Source organism: Vombatus ursinus, unplaced genomic scaffold, assembly GCF_900497805.2.
Source record: "Vombatus ursinus unplaced genomic scaffold, bare-nosed wombat genome assembly UNPS02014801.1, whole genome shotgun sequence".
NCBI lineage: Eukaryota > Metazoa > Chordata > Mammalia > Diprotodontia > Vombatidae > Vombatus > Vombatus ursinus.
In genome coordinates, this window is record NW_020954579.1 from 16,664,395 (window position 1) to 16,691,298 (window position 26,904).

Consider the following 26,904-nt stretch of genomic DNA (forward strand, 5'->3'; position numbering starts at 1 on the left):
ACCACATAGAGACATTTGAGGCCCCCTTGAACTCTTCATGAAATAATGATGGATAAGTACTCAAACATAAAGTACATTGTGAATTGGACTGGCTTTATTTCTTTTAGATGTATATGGATTTGAAAGAAAATTGTGTTCTCAGGTAAGGCAAAAGTACATTAAGTAGACAATTTTTGCCACATTTATTATTGCATTAATAAATCAAACATCACTTGGGAAAAAAAGAGAAGAAATCAGAGATCACTTATCTGAGATGGACAAAGGAGGATTGAACACACACAGAATTTAGTACATAAATATATTAAAGTCAAGGGGTTAAGTGGAAAGATAATACTGGGGAGGAAATAACTGCAAGCAAAACAAACTTTCTCATCTCAAAGGAAGGAGGAGTAATAGATGAGAGAAGAGGAACAAAAGCAAAGAACTACACTTTCAGGAGGCACCTTAGAGTGCTCTTAGATAACTGGGGAATGGTTGAACAAACTGTGTTTAAATATAATGGAATACTGTTGTCCTATATGAAATGATGTAAGAGACACTCTTAGAGAATCCTGGGTAGCATGAACTGATGCAGAATGAAGTGAGCAGAACCAAGAGAACAATGTATGTGAGGACAACAACAAAGTAAAAAAAACAAAAAAACAAAAACAATTTTCAAAGAAGTCTTATCAATGCAATGACCATGCCTCCAGAGCACTTTTGATGAAGCATGTTACTGGCTCCAATAGAGAGATAATGGACATAAAGCTCAGAGAGAGACATATATTTTTGGCTGTGTAAATTCATTTTGCCTGACTATACTTATTCATTCCACGGATTTTTTTTTATTTTTTGTTCTTTTTCTTGGTTAATGGGGAAAGGGAGCACTTACCAATAATAATGCAAAAAAAAGGCCATTGAAACTTTTTTTTTGAAGTGCAAAGAAGAGAACAGAAAGGAGTTCAGAAGAAAGGAAAGTTTTGAAAGTAATATGTAGAATTTATTATGTACTTTTTTTAAAAAAAAGCAAGTGTTATAAAATGGAGATTCTTGGTTTCAGAAAATCCTCTTTTTGTATTCTGTGTGTACAGAAATGCTCATTTTTGCTGTTTAAGTTCATAATAATTTTTTTAATTAAAAGAAGATATAATCAGAGAGGCAAAACTATTTTCAGTTAAAATGTAAATTATATGACTAGATATTTGTCAAATGTATCTGAGAATAAAATGTCTTTAGTTTAGAGGAAGTGGATTCCAAGGATCCAGTATTGAGAAACAAACAATGGTATGACATTTGAGATTGTTATCAGAAATTTGAAGCAAGATGACAAAATTTTGCTGAAAAATGCTGTTGTTCAGAGACTATGGATGAGCCTTGAGAACCACATAGAAAGGCAGAAACATGAAGCATCTCAACTGAAGAAAAATCCAGAAAGCAGGGTAGAGATGGCCTGACTCACTCCATCAATAATCTATAATAATCAATCAACAGACATTAATTAAGCACCTATTATATGCCAGACACTGTGCCTGTGAATATACAATAAATCACAATTTTCCTATTTTAGATACACAGAAACAGTTAGATGTAGCTGATATCCACAGCTTGATACACAAGAAACATTAAAGAAAGATCTTTCCAAAGAAAACTGTTACTTTAAAATAGTAGTGTAAGAATGATAAGGCATGGCTTCCATTCCATTTCGCACGGGAGCTCCTGAAAAAGGTCCTGCTTAAAGCAGACACAGAATAGAGAAAATAACTAATTCTGCCTAGGACTGAGAAGGATTCTTGTTCAGAGAGGTGGGAAAAATCGAACCCAGAAATGGAGCTTAGAATCTCTGCTCTAGAGTTCCCTGAACAGATAAGCCAGAGTTTAGAAATACTGGTAGTGAGTCTCTAACATCAACTACCCTAGGTACAGATGTAGAAAGGTCAACAGGTCACAAAAGAATCAGTACAGAAGCCAATCTGCCAATTAATTAAATTATGATGCTGTGAGAGAAATGGTTACCCCTTCAGCTAGATGTAGTTCACTATTGAATTACATGTTGAATTTACATGTTACCAGGATTTTAAAAAAATGTATATGCAGTGTTATAAATGTATTGTCATTGCTGTTCAGTTGTGTCTCACTCTTTGTAACCCTGTTTTCGATTTTCTTGGCAAAGATACTGGAGCAGTATGCCATTTCTTCCTCCAGCTCACTTTACAGATGAGGAAACTGAAGCAAACAGGGTTAATTGACTTACTCAAGGTCACACAGCTAATAAGTGTCTGAGATTGTTGTTATATTTAGCTATTATTATGATTGTAATAGCTAGCTTTATTATCATTTTTCTCCTTATTTGAATAAAAAAAATCAATCAATATTTATTAAGCACCTACTATGTGCCAGGCATTATCCTAAGTGCTGCTATTTGAAGCAGCCTGACAAGTGCTGCTTTGAATTATGATTTGTGTGTTGTATAGAATATTAATGTGGACTTGATATACCTCTAAATCATTTTTGGGGACTGAAAATTTTGACTGTGGGGAGAAATATAACACTAGCTTCTCCCAAAGTACAGTCCCAAAGACTATATGTAATGTTATTGCATCTTTGAGGACCAATGGAACCTTGGAATGACTGCTTAACTGTCATTCAACTGTTGGCAGTTTAGATGTCATTTTATGAAGAGTCTGTGAGGAGACTGAGAGCTTGACCAGTGTTCTGGAGAGATTAACTGTGATAGGTGAAGAGAGGACAGAGGAAAAGGATTGAGAGAACTGATTTCCTGAGAGAACTGCATTTAATCCATGGAGAGAATTTTTGAGAAAAGGTTATCCTGAAAGGACTAAATGGATTTGTGTTTCCAGAATTAAGCAGAAGTTAGTAGTTGTAGCAAAGCTAAAGGTGACTTTGGCTGTAACGTTTCTCACAACTGACACACTGGAAATCTTTTTTATATCTTGTTTGTTACAGTAATAATAAATCATATAGCCAATACCTTGGAGAGACAGAGACAGAAACAGAGAGACAGAGAAACTGTGGTGGTGTCTCATAGCTAATTAATGAAGGAAATATTGCAATTTTATCACTTAACTTGTAAATATCAGAATATACTCCTTGATTACATTAGAAGATGGAATAAAAATGAATAAGAAAAATGGTCCAACAGCAGGCAAAGAGAGGGACAAAGCAAAGAGAGGGATGATCACCACACACACACACACACTTCACATGGAGCAGCTCACCTGCTTCATATGTACAGGTTCTTTTCCTCATAGAATACAAGCTCCATGAGGACAGGGACAGTTTATTTTTCTCTATGTATCCATGGCACTTATCGTAGTACTTGACACATAGCAGATGCTTAATAAATGTTTATTTAATGACTATTGAGAAGCATAGAAAGACTTATATAAACTAATACAAAGTGAAGTAAGGAGAGCCAGGAAAGCAATATTATAATTACTACAACGTGAATGGAAAGAACAGCTAACACCAATCAATCAATCAACCAAAACTAAAGAAGAAATAGGAACACACACACACACACACTTCTCACTTCTTTTTTGAGATGAGAGACCACAGGAGTGGAGCGATGACTGTAAGACAAGATTTTTTTTGCTGAATTCTGTTTTTCTCTCCTCTTCTTCCCCAACCTTTGGAAACTCTGATACAAGAGATGGTTATCTAGGAAGGGGAAGGGTTACAGATACAGGGGGAATATCTATAAAAATCTATTTTAAAATGCTTGTAGATTGATTGAACTCACTCTTAGTGCAGTGGTTTCTTTCTGCTTGTGATGCATTAGGTGTGTTAATGGGAAAGATATAGGGGCCAGAGTTAGGAGAGTAGCTGGAGAGTAGCCAGTCCAGAAATTGGGGGTTAGCCCTGAAACATTATTGGTAAATGCTTTCAGACCATCAGGCTGGAGAGTTTTCAAGCACTGGAAGGACAGAGGAGAGTGAATGTGCACAGCCCTTACTAGTCATGCCCTTGTTTACTGAGTCCTGTTATATGTGCTCTTAATGTGTGTCCTGTCTCCCCTCTGCACTGGAAGCTTTCCAAGAGCAGAAATAATTTCTTTCAATTTGATTCAATCCAACTCTACAAGTATTTAGTAAGTGCTAGACACTACATACAAAGACTAAATGAAAGAAAAACACACCCTGCTCTCAAGGAACTTACATTCTACCAGATCTTCAGGTCATGATGTGTGCTGAGCTATAAAAATGCAGTATTAGTCACATTCGTCTTAGCACCAGAGACAGAGTACACATCCTCCTGGGAGCCAAGGCTCTTACAGAGTTGAGTTTGGACACTGGAAGGTGTTTACAAGGCTTGTGAGATGTTTTAAGCACCCAAGGCTTTTCTGAATCAGCCTGTAGGAAGGAGAATGAGATCAAGGGAGGGGAAGAGGAAAGGAAAGGAAAGGAAAGGAAAGGAAAGGAAAGAAGGCTATAACATAGAGCTCTATAAAGCAGGCTTATGGCAGAATGGTGCCTAAAGGAGTCTCTGGGATTGGATATTTGGCAGTCGCAGGGGAAGTTACCTCTAGATGGTAAATCTGCCACCTCCCCCAGCTACTTTCTTCCTGCCAACAACCCTTCTCCAAGGCTATATTGCAGCCCTGTCCTCACTGGCCTCCTCAGCCCTATGTCCTGCATGTAAATACTTAATCCTATTTGTGTATTCATTCAATATCTTCATCTTATCCACTGTTACCAGATTAACCTTTCTAAAACAACATTGATTATTCACTAGGCAACAAGGTGCCATTGAAGATTTTTGAGCCTGGGACCAAACTCTTGGGCCAGGCATTCACGACCCTCCCCATTTGGCTCTCGCCCTACTTTTTCAGGCTTATCTCATAGAGGTCCATAATCCCTATACTCCAGTCACAATGCTATTCCATATGCTCCATATCCCCCTTACCTGCTGAAGTTCTACTCATTATTCATGGTCCAGTTTAAATTTCAAATCTTCTATGCAGCCTCCCCTGAAACCCCTGGTTGGGCATATAAATTGGTAAGGAGAATGGCTGGAGGCAATGAAACCCATCAGGAGGTTACTGAAATAGTTCAGGTGAGGGGTGATGATGACTAAAGTAGGGTGGTGGCTGTGTGAGTGGGGACATTAGTGTACTAGAGACAGCTCAAATGTGGCAATGTTAAATTTTCAGTGTGAGCAGGCTTGATTTATTGTTTTTTGATTGCCTAGATTTAAGAAAGTGATAGAGAAAGGTAATAATGCAGATTAAACTTTAAAAGAATATCTGACACACTTTTAAAGTGAAAATGTATCTGGTGGGGGTGAAGAGGAGGGGGAGGTCCGGATGTTAAACATTTACCAGTACACACCTGCCCCTACCTCTAAGTTACTCTTCTTTCCCTAATAGTATTTCAAATCAACATTTGTTACTCTTCTTTCCCTAATAGCACATCAAACCAACACAGTAATTGGCATGAATTTACGCAAATAGAGTAAATGCTTGTTAAATTAATTTCATTCTTTTTGTCCCTACATTCTTCCTGTAGGTGTCTTTGACTTTGGTAAATACTTTGAGGGCAGGAAGCTTGTTTACATCCATCTAGGAAGTACTCAAGTTGTCACTACTAACAATCATCTGTTTCTTCTCTCTCTCTCTCAATCAAGGTTAAGTGACTTGCCCAGGGTCACACAACTACTTAGTGTCTAAGGCCGGATTTTGAACTCAGGTCCTGACTCCCAGGCCTGTGCTCTATCTCCTGTGTCACCTAGCTGCCCTCAGCCATTATTAACTCTTCCGGATGTCTCCCTGGAATTCAGGATATAGACTTAGAGGAGACCAGTGTTCTGCCTACAGTTCCCTGTCCACCACCTCCTCTCTCTCACCTGTAATATTCCACATAGGTGGTCTTGTTTGCCACCTCAGTCAGCTCCATGCTGACATCCCTCCACACAGGCAGGCCTGAGAGCTGTAGGATGATGTTGCCTGACATCTGCTGCACGAACTTCAACGTCTGGATATAGTCTCCCCGGGTGGCAAAGATCTCACTGAGCCGGGCCAAGTGCTGCTCCAGGTTCATCTTCATTTTCAGCGTGGTGCCTGACACCTGGGGGTGGGGCAAGAAGAAGAGAGGGGTATAAGAGAGTCTGTCTTTCAGGGTGGGAGCAAACAGCTGTCAGATGCTGGAGGTATGCAAGGCAGGCAAACACTCAGGGGTCACCATGTAGGAGGAACAATTTCTTAGCCTGTATTGGTCAAAGTTAGGGATTCTTACTTTGGGGCCCAAGGACCCCCAGGGGAATCTGTACTTAGATTTCAGTCTGTGAATGTAAAAAAAAAAAATTTAATAACTACATTTCAATATAAGTTGTTTCCTTTGTAATATATTTTATCTTATGCATTTAAAACATTCTACTGACAAGGGGTCCCCCAGACTGTCAGAGCGGTCCATGACATAAAAGAGCTTAAGAAATACATATACATATACATACATACATATATATATATATATATGTTCTCATAAAATGAGAATGAGATCTGTCATGAAAGGAATATATAGGGATATGGTAAAATAGAATTATACAAATTATTATAATTTATCTATGTATCTATATACTGAGAAAGGGTATTTTTTTTTACATGGAAGTTATTTCTTCTCATTCAAATAAAAGTATTTCATTCTTTTTTCAGTTATTGCTCTCTGTTTTTGTTGCCTTTGCTGCGATTCTGTAAAAGTGCAATTAAAGCCTCACTGAAGTGGTGTAAGAGTCAAATCTAAAGGAAAACGGAAGCTTAAATTCAAACTCATGTAGTATTACTTTAAAAAATAAAAAAGAGTAAATGCACATATTTTTAGTGCCAGAAAATTCTATTATCCATAGCCATACATATTCATTTTGCATTCAGTCAAGTCATGTGTTACAGTAAAGACTCAAAACCTCCTCTGGTGGTTTCTAACACATGAAGGGCACAAATCCCCAACACATTTGTGTACAGCAATTAAACTATGCTTCAGAAATATAAATGGCTCGTCCCATCTCTGGCAGTGGGAGTCTGGGAGAAAGAAGATGCTCCAGGTGCTCTTTCTGGGTCAGGTCACTTCACAGCTGCTCACCTTCTTACCCTTGAATCCAGTAAGGGCCCTTACCCTGCTCCTCCTTCAACAGCACACTGGCAGGAGACAGACTAAACCTGCTATGTTCCACTTCCAAAAAAGGTGTGTGTGTTGCGGGGGAGGGATGTAAGTAGGTGGAGAAAGAAGCTTCCTAATCTGGCCCAAACCAGATTGCTATTCCCAGATCTGGCTTCTTACAAGAGAAGTGAGATCCTTGATCAAAGGGGACAAAGGAAAAATCCCCCGGCCCCAGTTTTGTTTGTTTTCCTTCACTAGGAGTAGGAGATGGATTCCAGTTCTCAAATTGTTTTTATAATAATGAATCTAATGTTTAATGATTAGTTTAGTTAATGCTTAACCCCACATTCTAACATCTTTATAATACAATCCCTGTAAAAATAATCAGATCGGGCCATTAAAACTGCTATACAGACTGAAGATGAGCAGAACTGAACTTCAAAGTCTAAAAGCAAAATGAATTTCTGTCTCCAAAGAACACCACCAGACTCACACAAGAGGAGGGGTCTATGTCTTTTAGCTCATAGGCTTTGAAGGCTGGTGGTTATGTTCCCGTCTCCACGACCAGCGGCAACGTTCATTTAGGCAAAGGCAGAAATTGTAAGTGATGACAGTGCTGCTGCTGTCCTTGATTATCAAATGAGCGGCACCTTAAGGAAACGGTGTTAGTAAGGCACTTTTCAATGCAGCAGATACAAGGTTCTTCAGTCTAGGAAATCAGTCTGGGATTCTGCCAAACACCTCTCTGCAGCAGGATGATAGCCAGGCGTTTTACCAAACAGAGCAGCTGGTTTCTCTTAATTTTCACCAGCTTTAGACTTCACCTTCAAATGCAAGTCAAAGTAAGGAGTCTGGATTTTGAAATGAAGAAATAAATGCGTAACTGAATACAGAAAAGTATGTCTCAATCCAGATAGCTCTGCAACTTTCAGAAATTGATGAAGGTGGAAAAAAAAATCTTTAGAAGCAGAAACTAATAATGATTAGAAAATGAGGCTAATTATTATTAATAACAATAGCTTAGATTTATTCGGGGTGTCCCCAAAGTCTTAGTGCTGTTGTAAGCTTAAAAACCTTTCTCAAGTACTAGCTTAATATAGCTTAAATTTGCAATAAGACTTTTGGGCCATCCTGTATAGAGCTTTTAAGATCTGCAAAGTGCTTTATGTAAATCTGATCCTCACATACCCTATAAGGTATTATTAAATAGTTCCATTTTACAGATAAGAAAAATGAGACTGATAAGTTAAATGATTTGCCCATGATCATGTCTAGTAAGCATCTGAGGAAGACTTTGAAATTAGGTCTGAGTATGGCATCTGAATTATTATTTTTTTTAAATATTGGACCACACAATCAGAAACACCTGTATACAGGCCCCATGAATTTAATTAATTAAATTTAACTTCAGTTATAATTACTAACTGATCCAGGTCCACTGTAATTGAAGGCAGCACTTATATAGCTGTAGTGGGGAACATATAGTAAGGGCCCGCTGACTTCAGCGGGTCCTAACTGTGACAGTACAACAATTTTCCACTTGTTTCAGTGGAGGAAGCCTCTTTACACCAAAACAGATCACATCTGCAATTTAGCCTTTAAAAATCTGACTGTGAGACTCTGAGAAGTTACATGACTTGTCCATAGTCACACAATGAGCAGAGTCCCATCTGTGGTAAGATTTCACTGAATCACAGAATCTGGGAGGTGGAAGGCAACAGCATCCAGGCCAAGCTGAATGCTGGCATGGAAAGATTCCCCACTTTAACACACCCAACAAGTGTTCCTTCAGCCTCTGCTTGAAGCCTCCAAGGACAGGAAACCTCTGGGGCAGCTAGGTAGCACAGCAGATAGAACACCAGCCCTGAAATCAAGAGGACCTGAGTTCCAATTTGACTTCAGACACTTACTAGCTGTGTGACCCTGGGCAAGTCACTTAACCGCAATTGCCTCCCCCCGAAAAAAACCCCAAAACAAAAAAGGAAACCTACCATCTCTTGTCCATTCCATTTCAGGACAGTTTTAATTTTTCTTGATAACTAATCTGAAGTTCAATCTAAAGCAATTCCCACTCAGTACTTTTAGTTTCTGCCCTCTGAGGCCAAATAGAAGAAATTTAATCTCTCCTTCATATGCTAGGCCTTCAAATATTTGAAGCTCTCAAGTCCCTCCTGAACCTACTTCAAGCTGAATAGCCCCAGTTCCTTCAAATAATCCTCATACGACATGTACTTAAGACCCTTCCTCATCCTGGCTTTGGTCCTCCGGATACTCTTTACTTTACTAGTGGACCCAGACACATTCATTCTACCAGTGGTTCTCAACTTTTTGGTCTTAAGGATCCATTTACACTCTTTTAAAAAAAATTGGCTTTTTTATAAAACAAATTTATGATTTTTATCATTGTTTTCTTTTTAAATTTTGAGCTCCGAATTCTCTCCTCCCCCACCCCCAGCCTTCCCTCATCCACTGAGAAGGCAAACAAATGATATCAATTGTACATGTGAAATCACACAAAATATATTTCCATATTAGCCATATCACAAAAAGTAAAAATTAAGCAAGAAAATTATATTTCAATTTGCACTCAGAGTTCATCAGTTCTCTTTCTGGAGGTGGATAGCATTTTTTCATCATGAGTCCTTTGGAATTGTCTTGGATCATTGTATTGATCAGAGCAGTGAAGTCTTTCACCATTGATCATCATTACAACATTGCTGTTTCTGTGCACAATGATCTCCCAGTTCTTCTCACTTCACTTTGTATCAGTTCATGTAGGACTTGCTACATTTTTTCTGAAACCCCTCCCTCGTCATTGTCAAACACAAGACTCAAAAGAAACATAAAAAGGTAAACATGAATGAGTAATCCTAAGGAACTTAATAAAGTTAAACTGTTTATATTCCTATATGTGAAGATGATACATGTAACTGCTAAGAATTTTATCATTATTAGGGCAGTTAGGAGTCTACATAAACAGAGGGCATGAATGTGATTCTGTTATGTTGAGATGCTCTCCAAAAAAGGGGGAGGGAAAGAGTGGGATAAGAAAGAGGGATGCACTAGGAGTAGGGAAAAAGGAAAGGCAGAGTGAGGAAAATTTTCTCACATAAAAGGCACACAAGGATAATAGTACTCCATCACAATAAATCAGCCATTCACCAATCGACAACCCCTTGATTACCAATTCTTCGCCACCACAAAAAGTGCTGGTATAAATATTTTTGTACATATAGATCCACTTCCTTTTACTCTGATCTCTTTGAGGTACAGACCTAGTAATGCTATTGCTGGATCAAAAGGTATTATGCACAGTACTATATACCTTTAAGCATAGTTCCAAATTGTTCTCCAGAAGGTTTGGAACAGTTCACAACTCTGCCAACAGTTTATTAGTGTACCTATTTTCCCTCATCCCCTCCAGCATGTCATTTCTGTTACGTGTGAGGTGGTACCTCAGAGTTCTTTTAATTTGTCTTTCCCTAATCAATAATAATTTAGAGCATTTTTTCATATGACTAGAGATAGCTTCGATTTCTTCTTCTGAAAATTGCCTGTTCGTATCCTTTGACCATTTATCGATTGGGGAATGGCTCTAATTTTAAAAAAAAAATTAACTTAGTTCCCTATATATTTGAGAAACAAGGCCTTTATCAGGGAAATTTGGTATAAAAAATTTTTGACACTGCTTCATTATCTATAGTACCTATTAGCAAAATGTAGTTTCTCTGATCATCTCCTTTAACTGGGTCTATTTTTGCTTTTGCTTTGTCTGAGATCATGATTGCTACCTCTGCCTTTTTTATTTTAGCTGAAACATAATAGATTACACTCCAGCCCTTTATTTTAATTCAATGTGTCTTTCTGTTTCAGGTGTGTCTCTTGTAAACAACATATTGTTGGATTGTGGTTTCTAATCCATTCTGCTCTCTGTTTCTGTTTTATGGGCGAGCTTATTCTATTCACATTCACAGCAATAACTGTGTATTTCGCTCCATCCTATTTTCTTCTGTTTTCCCTTTTCTCTCTATTTTTATCTTGTCCCTCCTCAAAAACCTGTTTGCTTCTGATCACTGCCTGCCTTGATCCACCCTCCTTTTTGTAACTTCCTGCACCCCACATCTCTTATCCCCTTCCCCTCCTATTTCCCTCACTGATAGCACAGGAAGATATATTTCTATACCCAACTTAGTGGGTATCAATATTATTCCCTCTTTGAACCAACTCTGATGAGTGAGGTTCAAGCATTGCCTGCCACCCCCCTCCATTATAAAAGCTCATCCCTGTGCGACTTTCATTTGAGAAAATTTTCCTCATTCTACCTCTCCATTTTCCCTACTCCCAGTGAATCCCTCTTTCTCATCCCACTCCCCCCTCCCTTCTTTGGGAGATCATCCCAACATAACCAAATCACATTCATGCCTTCTGTCTACATAGACTCCTTCTAATTGCCCTAATAATGATAAAATTCTTAGCAGTTACATGTTACCATTTTTACATATAAGAATATAAACAGTTTAACTTTAATAAGTCCCTTAGGATTACTCTTTCATGTTTACCTTTATATGATTCATCTGAGTCTTGTGTTTGAATGTCAAATTTTTGATTTAGCTCTGGTCTTTTCATTAGGAATGCTTGAAAATCCTCTATTTCATTAAGTAACAATTTTTCTCCTTGAAGGATTATATGAACTTTTGCTGGGTTAGTGATTTTTAGCTGCAGTCCTAGCTCCTTTGCCCTCCAGAATATCCTATTCCAAGTTCTCCACTCCTTTTACAAGGAAGCTGCTAAATTGTGTGTGATCCTGACTGTGGCTCCATGATAATTGAATTGTTTCTTTCTGGCTCTTCGACCCGGGAACTCCGGGATTTGGCTATAATATTCCTGGGAGTTTTCATTTTGGGATCTCTTTCAGAAGGTGATCAAGGGACTCATTTCTATTTTATCCTCTGGATCTAAGATATCAGGGCAATTTTCCTTGATAATTTCTTGAAATGATGTCTAGGTTCTGTTTCTGATTATTGCTTTCAGGTAGCCCAATAATTTTTGGATTCTCTTTCCTCTGTTTTCCAGCTCAGTTGTTTTACCAAGGAGATATTTCATATTTTCTTTTATTTTTTTCATTCTTTTGACTTTGTTTCATTGTTTCTTGATGTCTCATAGAATTAGTAGCTTTCACTTGCCCAATTCTAATTTTTAAGGAATTATCTCCTTCATTGAACTTTTGTACCTCCCTTTCCATTTGGTTTATTCTGCTTTTTCAGGAGTTCTTTTCTTCAGTGAATATTTGTGCCACTTTTACCATTAAGCCAATTCTATTTTTTAAGGTATTATTTTCTTTAGTATTTTACTGTACCTCTTTTACTAAGCTCTTAATTCTCTTTTCATAATTTTCTTGCATCACTCTCATTTCTTTTCCAAATTTTTCCTCTACCACTCTTATCTCTTTCTTTGACTCTTCCAGGAATTCTTGTTGGGCTTTGGCCCAATTAGCATTTTTTTTGAGACGTCAATTGTAGCTGTTTTCATACTGTCACCTTCCTCTTAGTTTATGTCTTGGTCTTTTGTGCCACCATAGTAGCTTTTATAGTGAAGTTTTTGCTGTTGTGGTGGTTTTTATTTTGTTTTGTCATTTCTTATTTTTTCAAGTCTATTTCTTGACTTTGACCTTTATATTAAAGTTGGGTTCAGCTCATCTGGGGACAGGGAGGCTCTGTCCCAAGCTTTAAGGCTTTTTTGTGTCACTGCTTTCAGAGCTAGTTCTGGGGGTCTACAAGTTTTCAATACTTCCAAGGTGGTGTGATATAGGGAGAGGTGTGTTTACTGCTCTCCTTCTCTTTGCTCTAGTCTTTATCCAGGAAGAACCCTTGCTCCCCTGCAGCTGCAGGTGCTGGTGCTCCTCTTGGCCCTGGAACTGCTACCAGGGCTCCTGCTCCCTTGTGACCAACCATAAGCACTCCTCTCTGCCCTGGAACTGTGACCCAGAATTGCCTATGGACAACAGAGCTGCCAATCAGCACCAGTTGCACCCAGTGCCAGCATGGAGTACCCTGTAATCTCTTTCTAACCAGTTGTCTGACCCCCTTTCCATCTCTGGGCTGCTGTTGCTGCAGCCCCCCTCTGCTGGTGCTCCTGCCATGCTCTGGGCTGGCCCCTTCCTGTTCACAGACCTTTTCTGCTGACCTCCTAAGTTGTCTTAGGCTGGAAAAATGTCTCACTCTGACCTTTTGTTGGTGCTGCTGCTCTAAAATTTGATTTGAGGAGTTATTTTGAAGTTGTTTGGAGGGGAGTGTTGGGAGAGTTCAGTTGAGTTGCTATCAGGAGCTACCTCCTCCTTGCACTCTTAAAATTTATTGAGAACCACAATGAGCTTTTGTTTATATTGGTCATATCCACTGATATTAATTGCATTAGAAATTAAAATTGATACAGTAACTTACCACATGAATAATCCACTATGACCAGGTAGGATTTATACCGGGAATGCAGGGCTGGTTCAATATTCGGAAAACTATCAGCATAATTGATCATATCAACACCAAAACTAACAGAAACCACATGATCATCTCAATAGATGCAGAAAAGGCTTCTGACAAAATACAACACCCATTCCTATTAAAAACACTAGAGAGCATAGGTATGAATGGACTCTTCCTTAAAATAATAAATTGCATCTATCTAAAACCTTCAGCAAGCATAATATGTAATGGGGACAAGCTAGAAGCATTTCCAATAAGATTGGGGGTGAAACAAGGATGTCCATTATCACCACTGTTACTCAACATCGTACTGGAAATGTTAGCTTTAGCAATAAGAGAAGAAAAAGATATTGAAGGTATTAGAATAGGCAAAGAAAAAACAAAGCCATCACTCTTTGCAGATGACATGATGTTATACTTAGAGAATCCCAGAGAATCAAGTAAAAAACTACTTGAAATAATAAACAACTTTAGCAAAGTTGCAGGCTATAAAATAAATCATAAATCATCAGCATATCTATACATTACCAACAAAGCCCAACAGTAAGAGATAGAAAGAGAAATTCCATTTAAACTTACTATAGACATTATAAAATATTTAGGAGTCTACCTCCCAAAACAAACCCAGGAACTCTATGAACACAATCACAAAACATTTTTCCTGCAAATAAAGTCAGATCTAAATAATTGGAAAAACATCAGTTGCTCATGGGTAGGCCAAGCTAATATAATAAAAATGACAATTCTACCTAAGCTAATTTACTTATTCAGTGCCATACCAATCAAACTACCAAAAAATTATTTTGTAGAGTTAGAAAAAATAATAACAAGATTCATTTGGAAGAACAAAAGTTCCAGAATATCAAGAGAACCAATGAAAAGAAATGCAGGGGAAGGTGGCCTAGCCATTCCAGATCTTAAATTGTATTATAAAGCAGCAATCATCAAAACTGCTTGGTACTGGCTAAGAAATAGAGTGGTGGATCAGTGGAATAAGTTAAATATGCAAGACACAGTAGTCAATGACTATAGTAATCTATTATTTGATAAATCAAAAGACCCCAGCTTCTGGGATAAAAACCCACTCTTTGAAAAAAACTGCTGGGAAAACTGGAAAAGAGTATGGCAGAAATTAGGCATAGACCAAAATCTCACACCACATACCAAAATAAAGTCTAAATGGGTTCATAATTTAGATATAAAGGCTGATAGTATAAGCAAACTGGGAGAGCAAGGAATAGTATACCTGTCAGACCTATGGAGAACAGAAAAATTCATGACCAAACAGGAGACAGAGAACATTACAAAAATCAAAATAGACAATTTTGATTACATTAAATTGAAAAGTTTTTGCACAAATAAAGCCAATGCAACTAAGATCAGAAGGAAGGTAGAAAATTGGGAAAGAATCTTTACAACCAGTCTCTCTGATAAGGGCCTCATTTCTAAAATATATAGAGAATTAAGTTAAATTTATACGAATACAAGCCATTCCCCAATTGATAAATGGTCAAAGGATATGAACAGACAGTTCTTAGACGAAGAAATTAAAGCCATCTATAGCCATATGAAAAAATGCTCTAAATCACTATTGATTAGAGAAATGCAAATCAAAACAACTCTGAGGTACCACATCACACCTATCAGAATGGTCAACATGACAAAACAGGAAAATGATAAATGTTGGAGAAGATGTGGGAAAACTGGAACACTAATCATCGTTGGTGGAGTTGTGAAATGATCCAACCATTTTGGAGAGCAATTTGGAACTATGCCCAAAGGGCTATAAAAATGTGCATACCCTTTGACCCAGCAATAGCACTTCAATGGCTGTATCCCAAAGAGATCACACAAATGGGAAAAGTACCTACATGTACAAAAATATTCATAGCCGCTCTTTTTGTGGTGGCAAAGAATTGGAAATTGAGAGGATGCCCATCAATTGGGGAATGGCTGAGCAAGTTGCGGTATATGAATGTGATGGAATACTATTGTGTTATAAGAAATGATGGGGGCAGCTAGGTGGAGCATTGAATAGAGCACCGGCCCTTAAGTCAGGAGGACCTGAGTTCAAATCTGGCCTCAGACCAAACACTTGACACGTACTAGCTGTGTGACCTTGGGCAAGTCACTTAACCCTGACTGCCTCACCGAAAAAAAAAAAAAAAAAGAAATGATGAACAGGCTGACTTCAGAAAAACCTGGAAAGACTTGTATGGTCTGATGCTGAGTGAAGTGAGCAGAACCAAGAGAACGTTGTACGTAATAACAGCCATGTTGTGTGATGACTAATACTGATAAACTTAACCCTTCCTGGTAATACAAGGATAGAAGACATCTCCAGAGGCCTTGTGATGGAAAATGCTATCCACATCCAGACAAAGAACTATGGAAGTCGAATTACTATTTTTTTTTCTTCTGTTGAGTTTTGTTTCCTCTTCCTGATGGTTCCTCCTATTGGTTTTAATTTTTACTTACAACATCACTAATGTGAAAATATGTTTAATATGAAAAAAAGAAATTAAAACTGATAAAATTTTAGAAATATTTATTTCTTAATTCATTTAAAAAGAACAATATGCCCATTACATGTTAACATGAATAACATTTTAATAAAAAATATATTTACAAAACAAAAAGTATTAATGGAAAGAACGGCATTGTTTTTACATATTTTTGCAATCCTCTTTAATATCTTAATTAACAAAAGACAGCTGGATTCATATCTTTGTTTTTGCAATCAATATATTGCAATGTTGCTTTGGTTTAAGTATAAGAAGAAAATCTGGCCTCCCATAGGTATGTAGTTAGAAAAGAGACAAAAATTTTTCTGATAAAAATATTAAGCAGGTCAGAGAGTAGTCAAGCAGGCCTCATTTGGCCCATGGGGGCCTAGTTTGGATGCCAAAACACTAGTCAAGGTCCATGTATCAAAAGCTTTATCTAATGAGTTTGGGGGATTAAAAAAAACTCCCTTAGCTTCTGTTTTGAAAACAAATAATTTTGTAATCTGTTTGATATTGTGGAGGATACTGACAAGAAAACCTAAGAATTTTGCTTGTTTTATTATAGTGCTGATGGTATCTTTTCTTCTCAGGGTTTTTCCTCCCCTCACAAACTGGGAAGAGCAAGACCTAGAGGCTTTGTCCAGGCCTTGGACAGCCTAATCACCTGCCTCCTCTCATCCACTGATACTCGATCTGGGCTCATTCCCTACTGGCTAACAAATTCCCAGGCCTTCTTATTCCCCCAAACACTATGTTACTGCCAAAGAGCTAAACCCTGCCTCTCCAAACCTTGTTGCCATCTCTCTCATCCTATGAACCTACTCCCACAGATGCACCCTATGTGCCCACTCCTTACACTACATTCTATGCTCCCCGCAACCCAATCTGTAATTAGCTTTCATTTTAGATCTCTTCCCCTCCTCCTCTTTTCATTTCCTGGCCCTCTTTGAGGCTTGGATGACACTGTGTCCTTGGCCATCCTTTATATTACAAGTTGTACCCTATCCAAATTTATCATCCAATCCAGAGTCTGGTGGCTTTTCTCCACTGCTTCCCAGGATAATCTTCAGCCTTTCTCAATGAATTCTGTGCCTAGTTCACAGTCACCCTCTCTATTCCAACTTTTGTCCTCATAGTAGGGAATTTCAACATGTGTGTTCAGGCTCCCTCAAATGCCCTAACCTCCTGATTTCTCAATTCCTATTACCTTCACTCAGCTACACAAAGGTATGGTCACACCCTTATCTTGCCATTGTCCATAAGTGTTTTGCTTCTATGATTAAGAACTCTGAAATCCTGTTATCATTTTTTCCCCTAAACTTATTTTCATTCTTACCACAACTTCTAATCTCTCCACATCTCAGGGTTTTTCTAGGCCATTCCCCTTGCCTACAAATACTACTAAGTCTTTTTTCACATCATTCCCTTCCATGCACTCCAAAATCCAGTCATAAGGGCCTACTTTGGTGTTGCTCAGTTGTTTTTTAGTCATGTCCCACTCTTTGTGACCCCATTTGGGGTTTTCTTGGCAAAGATACTAGAATGGTTTGCCATTTTTTTCTCAGCTCATTTTAGAAATGAGGAAACTGAGGCAAACAGGGTGTAATGACTTTTCCAGGGTCACATAGCTAGTGTCTGAGGCCACATTTCAACTCAGAAAGATGAATTCCAGGTAGGGGGCTCTATACACTATGGCGCCACCTAGCTGGTCAACTTGCTATTCCTCAAACATGATGCTCCATCTTGGTCTCTTGACACGGCCGCTGCAGTGGTGAGCATGAGACCAGCTCAATACTCTTAACCCGGAGGCTCACTGAAGAGGCGGGAGACAGCGAGATGGCAGAAGCTCCATTTATTAAGTGCTAGTAGCTTTCTTTTACATCCCTAGTAACACCTGATCAAAGCATGATCTCCACGTGATAGCCAATCACTAAGTCTGCTGGACACCTGCAGCCCTTGTATCAGGGGTATGAGTAGGACTTTTCTCTCAATGAGAGGAGAGCCAAGCCAACTGTGGGAGCTGCGTGTCAGCAAAGGAGAGGTCTTGTGAGACTTCCTTGTTTTTGCCACGCAACAGGTTGTGACCCTCAGCTTCTGCCAAGAAAAGCTAGAACTCTCATGGGAAAATTCTCCCAACAGTCTCTGTGGCTTTGCACTCGCTGTGTCTCATGCATAGGATGCACTTTCTCCTCAACCCTTTTTGGAATTCATGATTTCCTTCAAAACTCCCCTTAAGTGCCAGCTTTTACATAAAATCTTTCCTGATCCCTACTGTTGTTAGTGCCCTCCCTTCACAAATTACCTTGTGCTCAATTTGCACATATTCTGTATTGATGAATATATGCCCTTTGTTTACTAATACACGTATGTGCTGTTTTCCCTACTAAATTATAAGTTACTTGAGGACAAAGACTATTTCATTTTGGTTTTTGGATCCCCAGTGATTAGTACAGTGTCTGGCATATAGTAGGTGTTTAGTAAATGCTTATTGATTGAGGAAACTAAGAGATACTAGGTTCACAGACTTGCCCAATACCAAGTCCAGGTCATTTGATATCTGTGCCCAGTTTTATTGTATGCTATTCCTTTAGTTTAGTGGCTTATAAATGCATTTGTAAAAAAACACAGAAAAACTTTCACCAATGAATGCAACCTGCCAATCTGCAATTATAAATATGCCATAATTTTCCACTTAATAAGTGTAATGGCAGCTTATGAAGAATTGCCCTTGAGAAATGGTGTGATGGAAGTCATCACAGAAATGAGCAACCAGAAAAGATGGTGGATTGGCAGTGTGGCATCAGTGAGGAATGGACAGGCCTAACACATTACACCAGAGGTGTTAGACATATGGCCAGCCAGAACCAGATTAAAATGTAATTGGGAAATGTTTAGCCAAATAAATAAAAAGAAAGCAACACTGTAACATAGATAATGCTAATTTGTGGTTTTGTAAGTCAATGAGGCCTATAGTACAAACTGGTAAGAAAAACACTTGCATATGATATCATGTTTGACAAAACCAGGAGAACTGTTTATGCTGCAATAATGTAAATTAAAACAATTCTGAAAGGCAGAAAAATTCTGATCAATTGAGTGACAACTTAGGACTTCAGAGGATTGATAGTGATGACCTTTCTCTTGGCACAGAGGTGGGGGAACTATCGGTGCAGAATGAGGCATAAGATGTCAGATGTGGCCAATGTATTGATGCATTTATTAAGCACTTACTATGTGCCAAATGCTATGCTAAACATTGGGGATACAAGAAAAAGCAAAAACAATCCGTGTCTTCGAGAAGCTCACACTCTAATTAAGAGAGATGAGGTGTGAACAACTATGTGCAAACACATATATGTACATATGTGTGTATATATGTGTGTACATATACATACATACATACATATACAAACATAAACATATACGATAAATTGGAGATTATCACAGAAGAAAGGTACTAGCATTTAGGAGGACTGAGAAAAGCTTCTTACAGAAAGTGGAATTTTAGCTAAGACGCAAAAGAAGCCAGGTAAGCCAACCTCTTTTGTTTTACAGATGAGGAAATTGAGGCTCAGAAAGAAGTTACTTGCTCACAGCAGTCACAGAATAGAGAGAGAGCAGGGTATATGTAGTGGTTAGAATGTTGAACTTGGAGTCAGGTTGAGATTGAACCCTACTTCACATACTTACTAGTTGTGTGACCCTGAACAAGTCACTTAACACCGCTATCTCAATTTCTTTAACAAGAATAATAACAGTACCTATCTCAGAGGCTTAAGAGGCTCAAATAAGATAATATATGTCAAAGCACTTTGAAAATGTTAAGTACTATATACTATCTATTGTCATTTGAAATTTATTATTATTGTTATTATTTAGTTCACATGCATATTCCAGGTTACAAAGAATTTCCTCCTCACAAAAAGCTGGTGAAATTAGGTACTGAGGTGAACTGATTTTCCCAAAGTCACAAAGCTACACGGAGCACCTAGGTGGTGCAGTGGATAGAGCACTGGGCTTGGAGTCAGGAAGACTCTTCCTGAGTTCAAATCTGGCCTCAGACACTTGTAAACTATGTGACCCTGGGCAAGTCACTTGACCCTGTTTACCTCAGTTTCCTTATCTGTGAAATGAGCTAGAGAAGGAAATGGCAAACCACTCCAGTATCTGTTTGCCTCAATTTCCACTCTAGTATCTCTGACAAGAAAACCAGAAATGAGGTCATGAAGAGTCAGACAGGATTGAACACACACACACACACACACACACACACACACACACACACACACAGAGCTAGATAGAGGCAGAAACAGAACTAAAATCTAGACTTCCAGCCTTTCAGGCTAATACTTTCCATTATTTTTTTTTTTAATATTTATAGAGGGCACGAAGTGCGCTCAGTGGCTGACCTGTACTTCCTCACCTGCTCCCACAAAGCTCATTTGTGATCAGTCAGAAAGATGTGCAGAATCACTAAGTTCATCTCCCTCCTGCACAGGGGAGGCAGAGGTCCTGGAGACAGATTATGGTCATTTTATTACCCTAGGCTCTATCAGTCACCAAGCATGCTAGAAAACTGCAGGCCTGCCAAGGAGCTGAGTCACTATGAGGTCAGTAAGCAAAGGAAGCTAAAGGTCACTGGAAGGAGAGATAGGATCATGGGTATAAAGATTGGGACAAGGATCCACTTTGTTGTCCGAGCAGCATCCCGTCTTAGACGCAGGATTGCCGTTAATAAGAAAACCGCCCTGGTGGAACTGATGGAGCAGAGAGCCAAGGACTCAGTCCTGCTTGATCATTCCCACATATGGGAATTCCCCTCTTCATCCCAGCCCCTCTTCCCTACACCCTCTCTCTCAACAAATTAATAATATTAGCCAAACTTTTAAAGCTAAGGTTTGCAAAGTGAGTTTCATGCATTATCTCTCAATCCTCACCACTCTGAGAGATAGGTGCTATTAATGTCCCTATTTTAGAGATGAAGAAACAGAGGCTCAGCAGGTATATGACTTGTTTATGGTCACAAAGCTAATGGAGTCAGAGCCAAGATTTGAACTGGAATCCACTCCCACTGCAATGATTTCTCTCAAAGTTAGGGGTGGCTCTTACTAAAAACAAACAAACAAAACCAGAAAGAACTAAAGTTAATTCATATCAAAATCTGTGAAGAAGCCAGGAAGGTCATCAATGTTTAGAGGCATTGATAGTTTCCCGCATTTTGTGGCTAGAAGCCACTGGCGGCACAGCAGATAGAGTGCGAGGCCTGCAGGCAGGAAGACTTGAGTTCAGATTTGGTCTCACACTTAATTGCTGTGCTCTGCCTCAACCTCCTCATCTATAAAATGGGAGAGCATGTACTTCCCAGGGTTGTTGTGAGTATCAAATGAGATAATATTTGTAAAGTGCTTAGCACAGTTCCTGGAACGTGGTAGATATTTAATAAATGCTTGTTCCTCCCTCCTTTGTGGGGAACAAACTGACAAGTAGATGAATTAAGGGTAAATTAAATACTCTTCCTCCCACCTAACACCTGGGGTAGGACCACACGTTTTAAGCCCTGAGCTGGAACCATCTCCACAGTCCCATTCCCAACCTCTACCTGATTTTCCCATATTACTTAACTGCTCAAAAAACTCATTCTTGGGACAAATCTCCAGAAGCTGAAAAACATGCCACAGGGGGCTCAGACTTGGACTTGTTGCCATCATATCCTGTGGACCCCAAAGTGTCCAGTATAGGAAGAGGCTTTCTCCTCTATTCTAGCAAATTTCCACAAACAAAAGTACTAGGTACCTTTTGGGGTTTTCCCCTCCTGCCCCAAACTACCAACAGACTTTCCAACAGTTGTTTCTCAAAGCCCCCCCGTCCCGAGTTTGAGAATAAGGGATGAGGGGTAGCTAGGTAGCACAGTGGACAAAGCACCAGCCTTGGAGTCAGGAGGACCTGAGGTCAAATTCAGCCTCAGACACTTACTAGCTGTGTGGCCTGGGCAAGTCACTTAACCCTGATTGCCTCCAGAAAAGAGAGAAAGAGAGGGAGAGAGAGAGAGAGAGAGAGAGAGAATGAGAATAAGGGGTGAAAGCAATGACACAGTAGCAGCTTATACACAGAAGGCTCTTCTCAGGGGTAATACATTCAGCTGGGATAGAGAGAGATGGAACAGTTACAGGGCAAATACAAAGTCCTTCCCTTTGAGGATTTAGTGGACTGTAGGAAACTGAGGAGAAATATCCCAAGACTCTAGAGCTATACCAGGGCTCAAGAGCAACTGGGCAAAGGGCCCTATGAGGTGGAGAGTTTTGTTTTATGACCTTCTCTCCATAGAGACCCCCTGCATCACCCCATTATTTCCTTTGTGTATCTGGATCTTACCCATAAATCCCAAAGGGCCAGAAAGTCCACCTCCCAGGGTAGGCTATAAGATGGAGATAAAAAGGATATTTCATCTTTTCCCATCACGGGGAATGAGGGTATCCCTCTCCTCCCCCACTCCACAATGCAGAAGGAGACACAGCACATTCTCCGCATGCTAGTCATATGTCTAGGCACGCAAGTTCATAGCTTCGGGGCTTCCCAGTGGGGGCTAGGCTTCCTCTTTCTGAGCCTCAGTTCCTTCACAAATGTTAAACAGTAATGTGGATCAGTTCACACAAGTCTTTCCACATCTCTTTAAAACTGACTTTTCCCTAATTTCTTACAGAACAACAATATCCCATTACATTCCAACGTCTATCAGAATTTGTTCAGCTGTTCCCCAATTGATGGACATCTCCTTTTGTTTCCATTTCTTGTCATCACAAAAAGAGCTGCTATAAATATATTTGTATGTACAGGACCTTTTCCTTTTTCTTTGATTTCTTCGAGGCACAAGCAGGGGTATGCTGATGCTAGCCTGTAACTGCTCACAAGGGCCAATTGTTAGATTTCCAGCGTGAGCATTTGCATCTCTGAAATCAGCAAACACTGCAAAGCAGGCTTTGGTTTGTTTTGTTGATTGTTTTATACTTTAAAAAGTGATGGAGAAAACGTGAATAAATCAGATGAAACTTAAAAATATGCGGCAGGCACATTTTTTCAGGAGAGCAGGTTGATAAGCATTTATAAAAATACTCCCCAGAATATCGACCTAGCATTGGTATCACTGAGTCAGTTAAAGGGCATGCACAGCTCAGTAACTTTTGTGCATCATTCCAAATCGCTTTCTAGAATGGTTAGACCAATCACTCTCAGCTCCACCAATAAGGGTTGGGGGGAGGGAGACTAGAGCTAGCTCTTCAAGCTTCTGGAGAGCATTCAAAATGCCAATAGGAGAATCCCCCTGGCATTCCTTCAGTGCAAGGCAGCTGGTATGGGGGAAGTACAGGTAGAACTGTCCAGGAAATTCATGCTCACTCCAAATTTCGAGATACATCAAATTCAGCTGCTATGATTGCTTCTGGAGGCAGTTGTGATACAATGGGAAGATCACATAATTTGGAGTCAGGAGAGCAGGGTTTAAATCCTGACTGTTCCACTTACTGGCTACATGACCTCGGGACACTCATACTTCACTTACTTCTCAGCCTTGGATTTCCCACCTGTAAAATGGGGACAATAATGCTTGCTATCTACCTTGGAACTGTTGTGAGAGGACAAACGAAAAAAAAAATATGTAAAACACTTTGTAAGCCCTAAAGTGCTATCGAAATATAAATTATTATTACCGCTCTGAATTTTGGTGACATGCTTCTCAATTCCTTTCATCCTGGTGGCTCCTGCCACCACTGCTAATTGTACCCTTTCTCAAATTTCTCCAATCTTGAATCTCAAACCACATCTCCCTTTACCCCTTCATCTAAGTGATTTACACCCAATTCTTTCTAGACACGGGGACATTAATCCTAAATCTCTAGGGCTTGGCAGTAGGTGCCAGTGGAAGTTGGAATGGATAGGGAATCAATACATGAGAATTCTCTTTCCCCAGACATCGGATCTCTTCTTTACAATCTCATTCTTCTGTTGGTTTAACATACATCCCTCTGTCCCAGGGAAACAGATTTCTCTAGAGGTGGCCACCTGATCCTGGGTCCTCTGGTAGAGTCATGCATCTAGAGGTGAGCAAATCCCTTCTCTCAAAGGCTCGGATTTTCCACCTGTAAAATGGGAACAATAATACTTGCTATCTACCTCCTCTCTTAGTCTCAGTTTCCTGACCTATAAAACAAGAGGATTTGACAAGATGACCCCTAAGGTCCCCTCCAGTTCTAAATCTGTGATACTATAAATTTGGAAAAGGAACAGCTGCCTCTTTAAGATGAGCTCTTTCTGAGAGACCAAGGGATTATATCCTATGAACAGCTTATGGGAGGAGGGGTAGGAGAACACACAAATAAATACAGGTCAAACTCTGTTACAGTAAGCTCAAGGGCATAGTCTCAATTCTCTGATCACAACAAAGTCCTCTTGGTAGTGATCGGATTTGAATAAGGAGGCCATTAACCATTAGTCAGAGCTTCTGGGATCTTTTGAGGCTCAGAGTTTGCCATTGCATCGGTTATCAGTCACAACGGGATCAAATCCGCAGGAGCCTTACTGAGGGTAGATGTCCAATCGTCCCATTTCCCTTCAGCTCAAACCACTCCCCTTTCCTCCTGTCTCCTTCTCCCCTCAATTCCATAACATGTGACAAGTTGTCACATCTGGGAGACCAGAAACCTCAGAGTTATTTGGGGACATCTTCTGAATCCTGAAACTTTGAGGTGAAGCGTTTACCTCCATGCATTTAACAATATCTGGCCTCTTCTCTATTTCCTAAGAACCTACGGCTCATCTGGTAGAAATTAGGTTTAGACTAATTTATTACACCATATTACACAATAAATTCAAAATAGATATGTGACTGAATATTAAAGATCATATCATTAAAATCAGCATGTGTGTTTCATAGGTTTGGGTAGGGGAAGAATTTTTACTCAAACAAGGGATGGCAGCAATTAAATAAACTAAAATAGACAATTTTGATCAAATAAAATGGAAAAGCTTTTGTACAAGCAAAACTAGCATCTAGGATAAGATGTAGGAAGAGACCAACTGGGAAAAATATTTGCACCAACAACTCTGATAAGAGTTTGATATCCATTTTACATAATAAAAAGACTTAAGTCCAAAAGCTATTTCCTGATAGATAAGTGGTCAAATGATATGAACAAACTCCAAAATAATTACAACCTATTAACAACCATATGAAAGAATGCTCCAAATTACAAATAATAAAAGGTGTACAATAATAACAATAACTCAGATGTTTAACTCCATACCCAGAAAATTGGCTAAGATGAGAAAAGCTGGGAATAGTCAATGGAAGGGTTATGGAAAGGTAGGCATATCAATGCATTGTGGGGAGAGTCATGAATTGGTACAAACACTCTGGAAAACTATTTGGTATTATGCAAATAAAGTGCCTAAATGTCCATATCTTGCACCAGAGATTCCACTGCTAGGAATATATTCCCTATGGAAGAAATGACTGGGGAACTAAATAAATTGTGGATCATGAACATAACAATATTATTACTATCTTGTAATAGACATGATGAATATTGACAAGTTGGGAAAGACTTACACAAACTGACGCAAAGTGAAATAAGCAGTTAAGAAAACAACATACAAAAGGAGGACAAAAAAATGTAAATAGAAAGAACCACCACCTTAAAACAAATGAAACTGAATGCTGCAAAATTATAGAGAGCAAAATTGAGCTCAAAGAAGAAATATGAGAAAACATCTCCTTCCCCTCCTTTGCAAAGTTGGGGTCCACACACATAGAACATTGTATGCCATTTTTTTCTATGTTGATCAGATTTGTTGAATTCTCCACCCCACCCTCTGCCCCGGCTTTTTCCTCTTAAAAAAAAAAAGTTTTTGTTATAAAGAGATTGCTCTCTGGGAGAGGAAGAGAAGAAATACACAGAGGAAAGTAAGCAATGTAAAAACAAAAAGACAACAGTAAAATCTATTTCTTTTAAAGAAGGCTGTTGCTCAAATCAGTCACCCTGAGGCCCTTGACTTAGGAATACACCCAGAAAACACTAAAACAGAGGTTCCTAACCTTTTTTTATGTCACAGACCTCTTTGGCAATCTGATAGAGACCCCTTTCTCAGAATCATGTTTTTAAAAGAATAAAATATAATACGTAGGATTGTAAAGGATACTGATTATATTGATATAGTTACATATATATGTATGTGTATATACATACATATTTACTTACATACACATATACACATTCATACACACACATACACTCACGTAAACTTCATGGACCCCTGGTTAAAAACCCCTGCCATAGATGCTAGATAAACATCCTGCTCTTTAAAGACCCTATTAACATCCTAAACTGAGTAAGAAGACGCTTTTTTTTGGTGAGAGAACCAGAATTTCTTTGATCTCTTCATAGTTTCAAGGTCTGACACTTGAAGGAAAAAAGAAAAAGAGTTTAGAAAGTGATGTGAGTTGGCCACAGACAAAGGCCCCTTAAGAGAGCAGTAAAGGGACCGCTTCAGGCACTTCTGAAAATAAGTGCAATTAGATCCTTCTTTAGGCAATGTCTGGGGCCTTTTCTACCCCACAGAGTCTACTCAATTAAAATAGTTCCCTTATCACTCCTGTTCCTGTCTTCTTTGTTGGACCTGAGGATAGGCCTTTACTCCATGCTCATGGAAAGGGAAACTCAAGCAAAAACTGAAAAAGGCACACAGTGCACACCCCTATGTTGGGAACCCAAAGCAGACCTTGGCAAACTAACTCTAGGATCTGTTTTGTCTTCACTGTCTTCACAACAGCACAACAGT

General features: G+C 39.1%; 1 protein-coding gene across 2 annotated transcripts in view; it reads right to left on the minus strand.

Annotated features, from left to right (window-relative positions):
* The window catches only part of TTYH2 (tweety family member 2), a 93,784-nt gene that overhangs the window by 44,038 nt on the left and 22,842 nt on the right, over positions 1-26,904 (minus strand). For both annotated transcript variants that reach the window (XM_027873155.1, XM_027873156.1), the window contains exon 4: positions 5,842-6,062. In XM_027873155.1, coding sequence (XP_027728956.1) covers positions 5,842-6,062 — 221 coding nt within the window. The remainder of the gene's footprint in view (positions 1-5,841; positions 6,063-26,904) is intronic.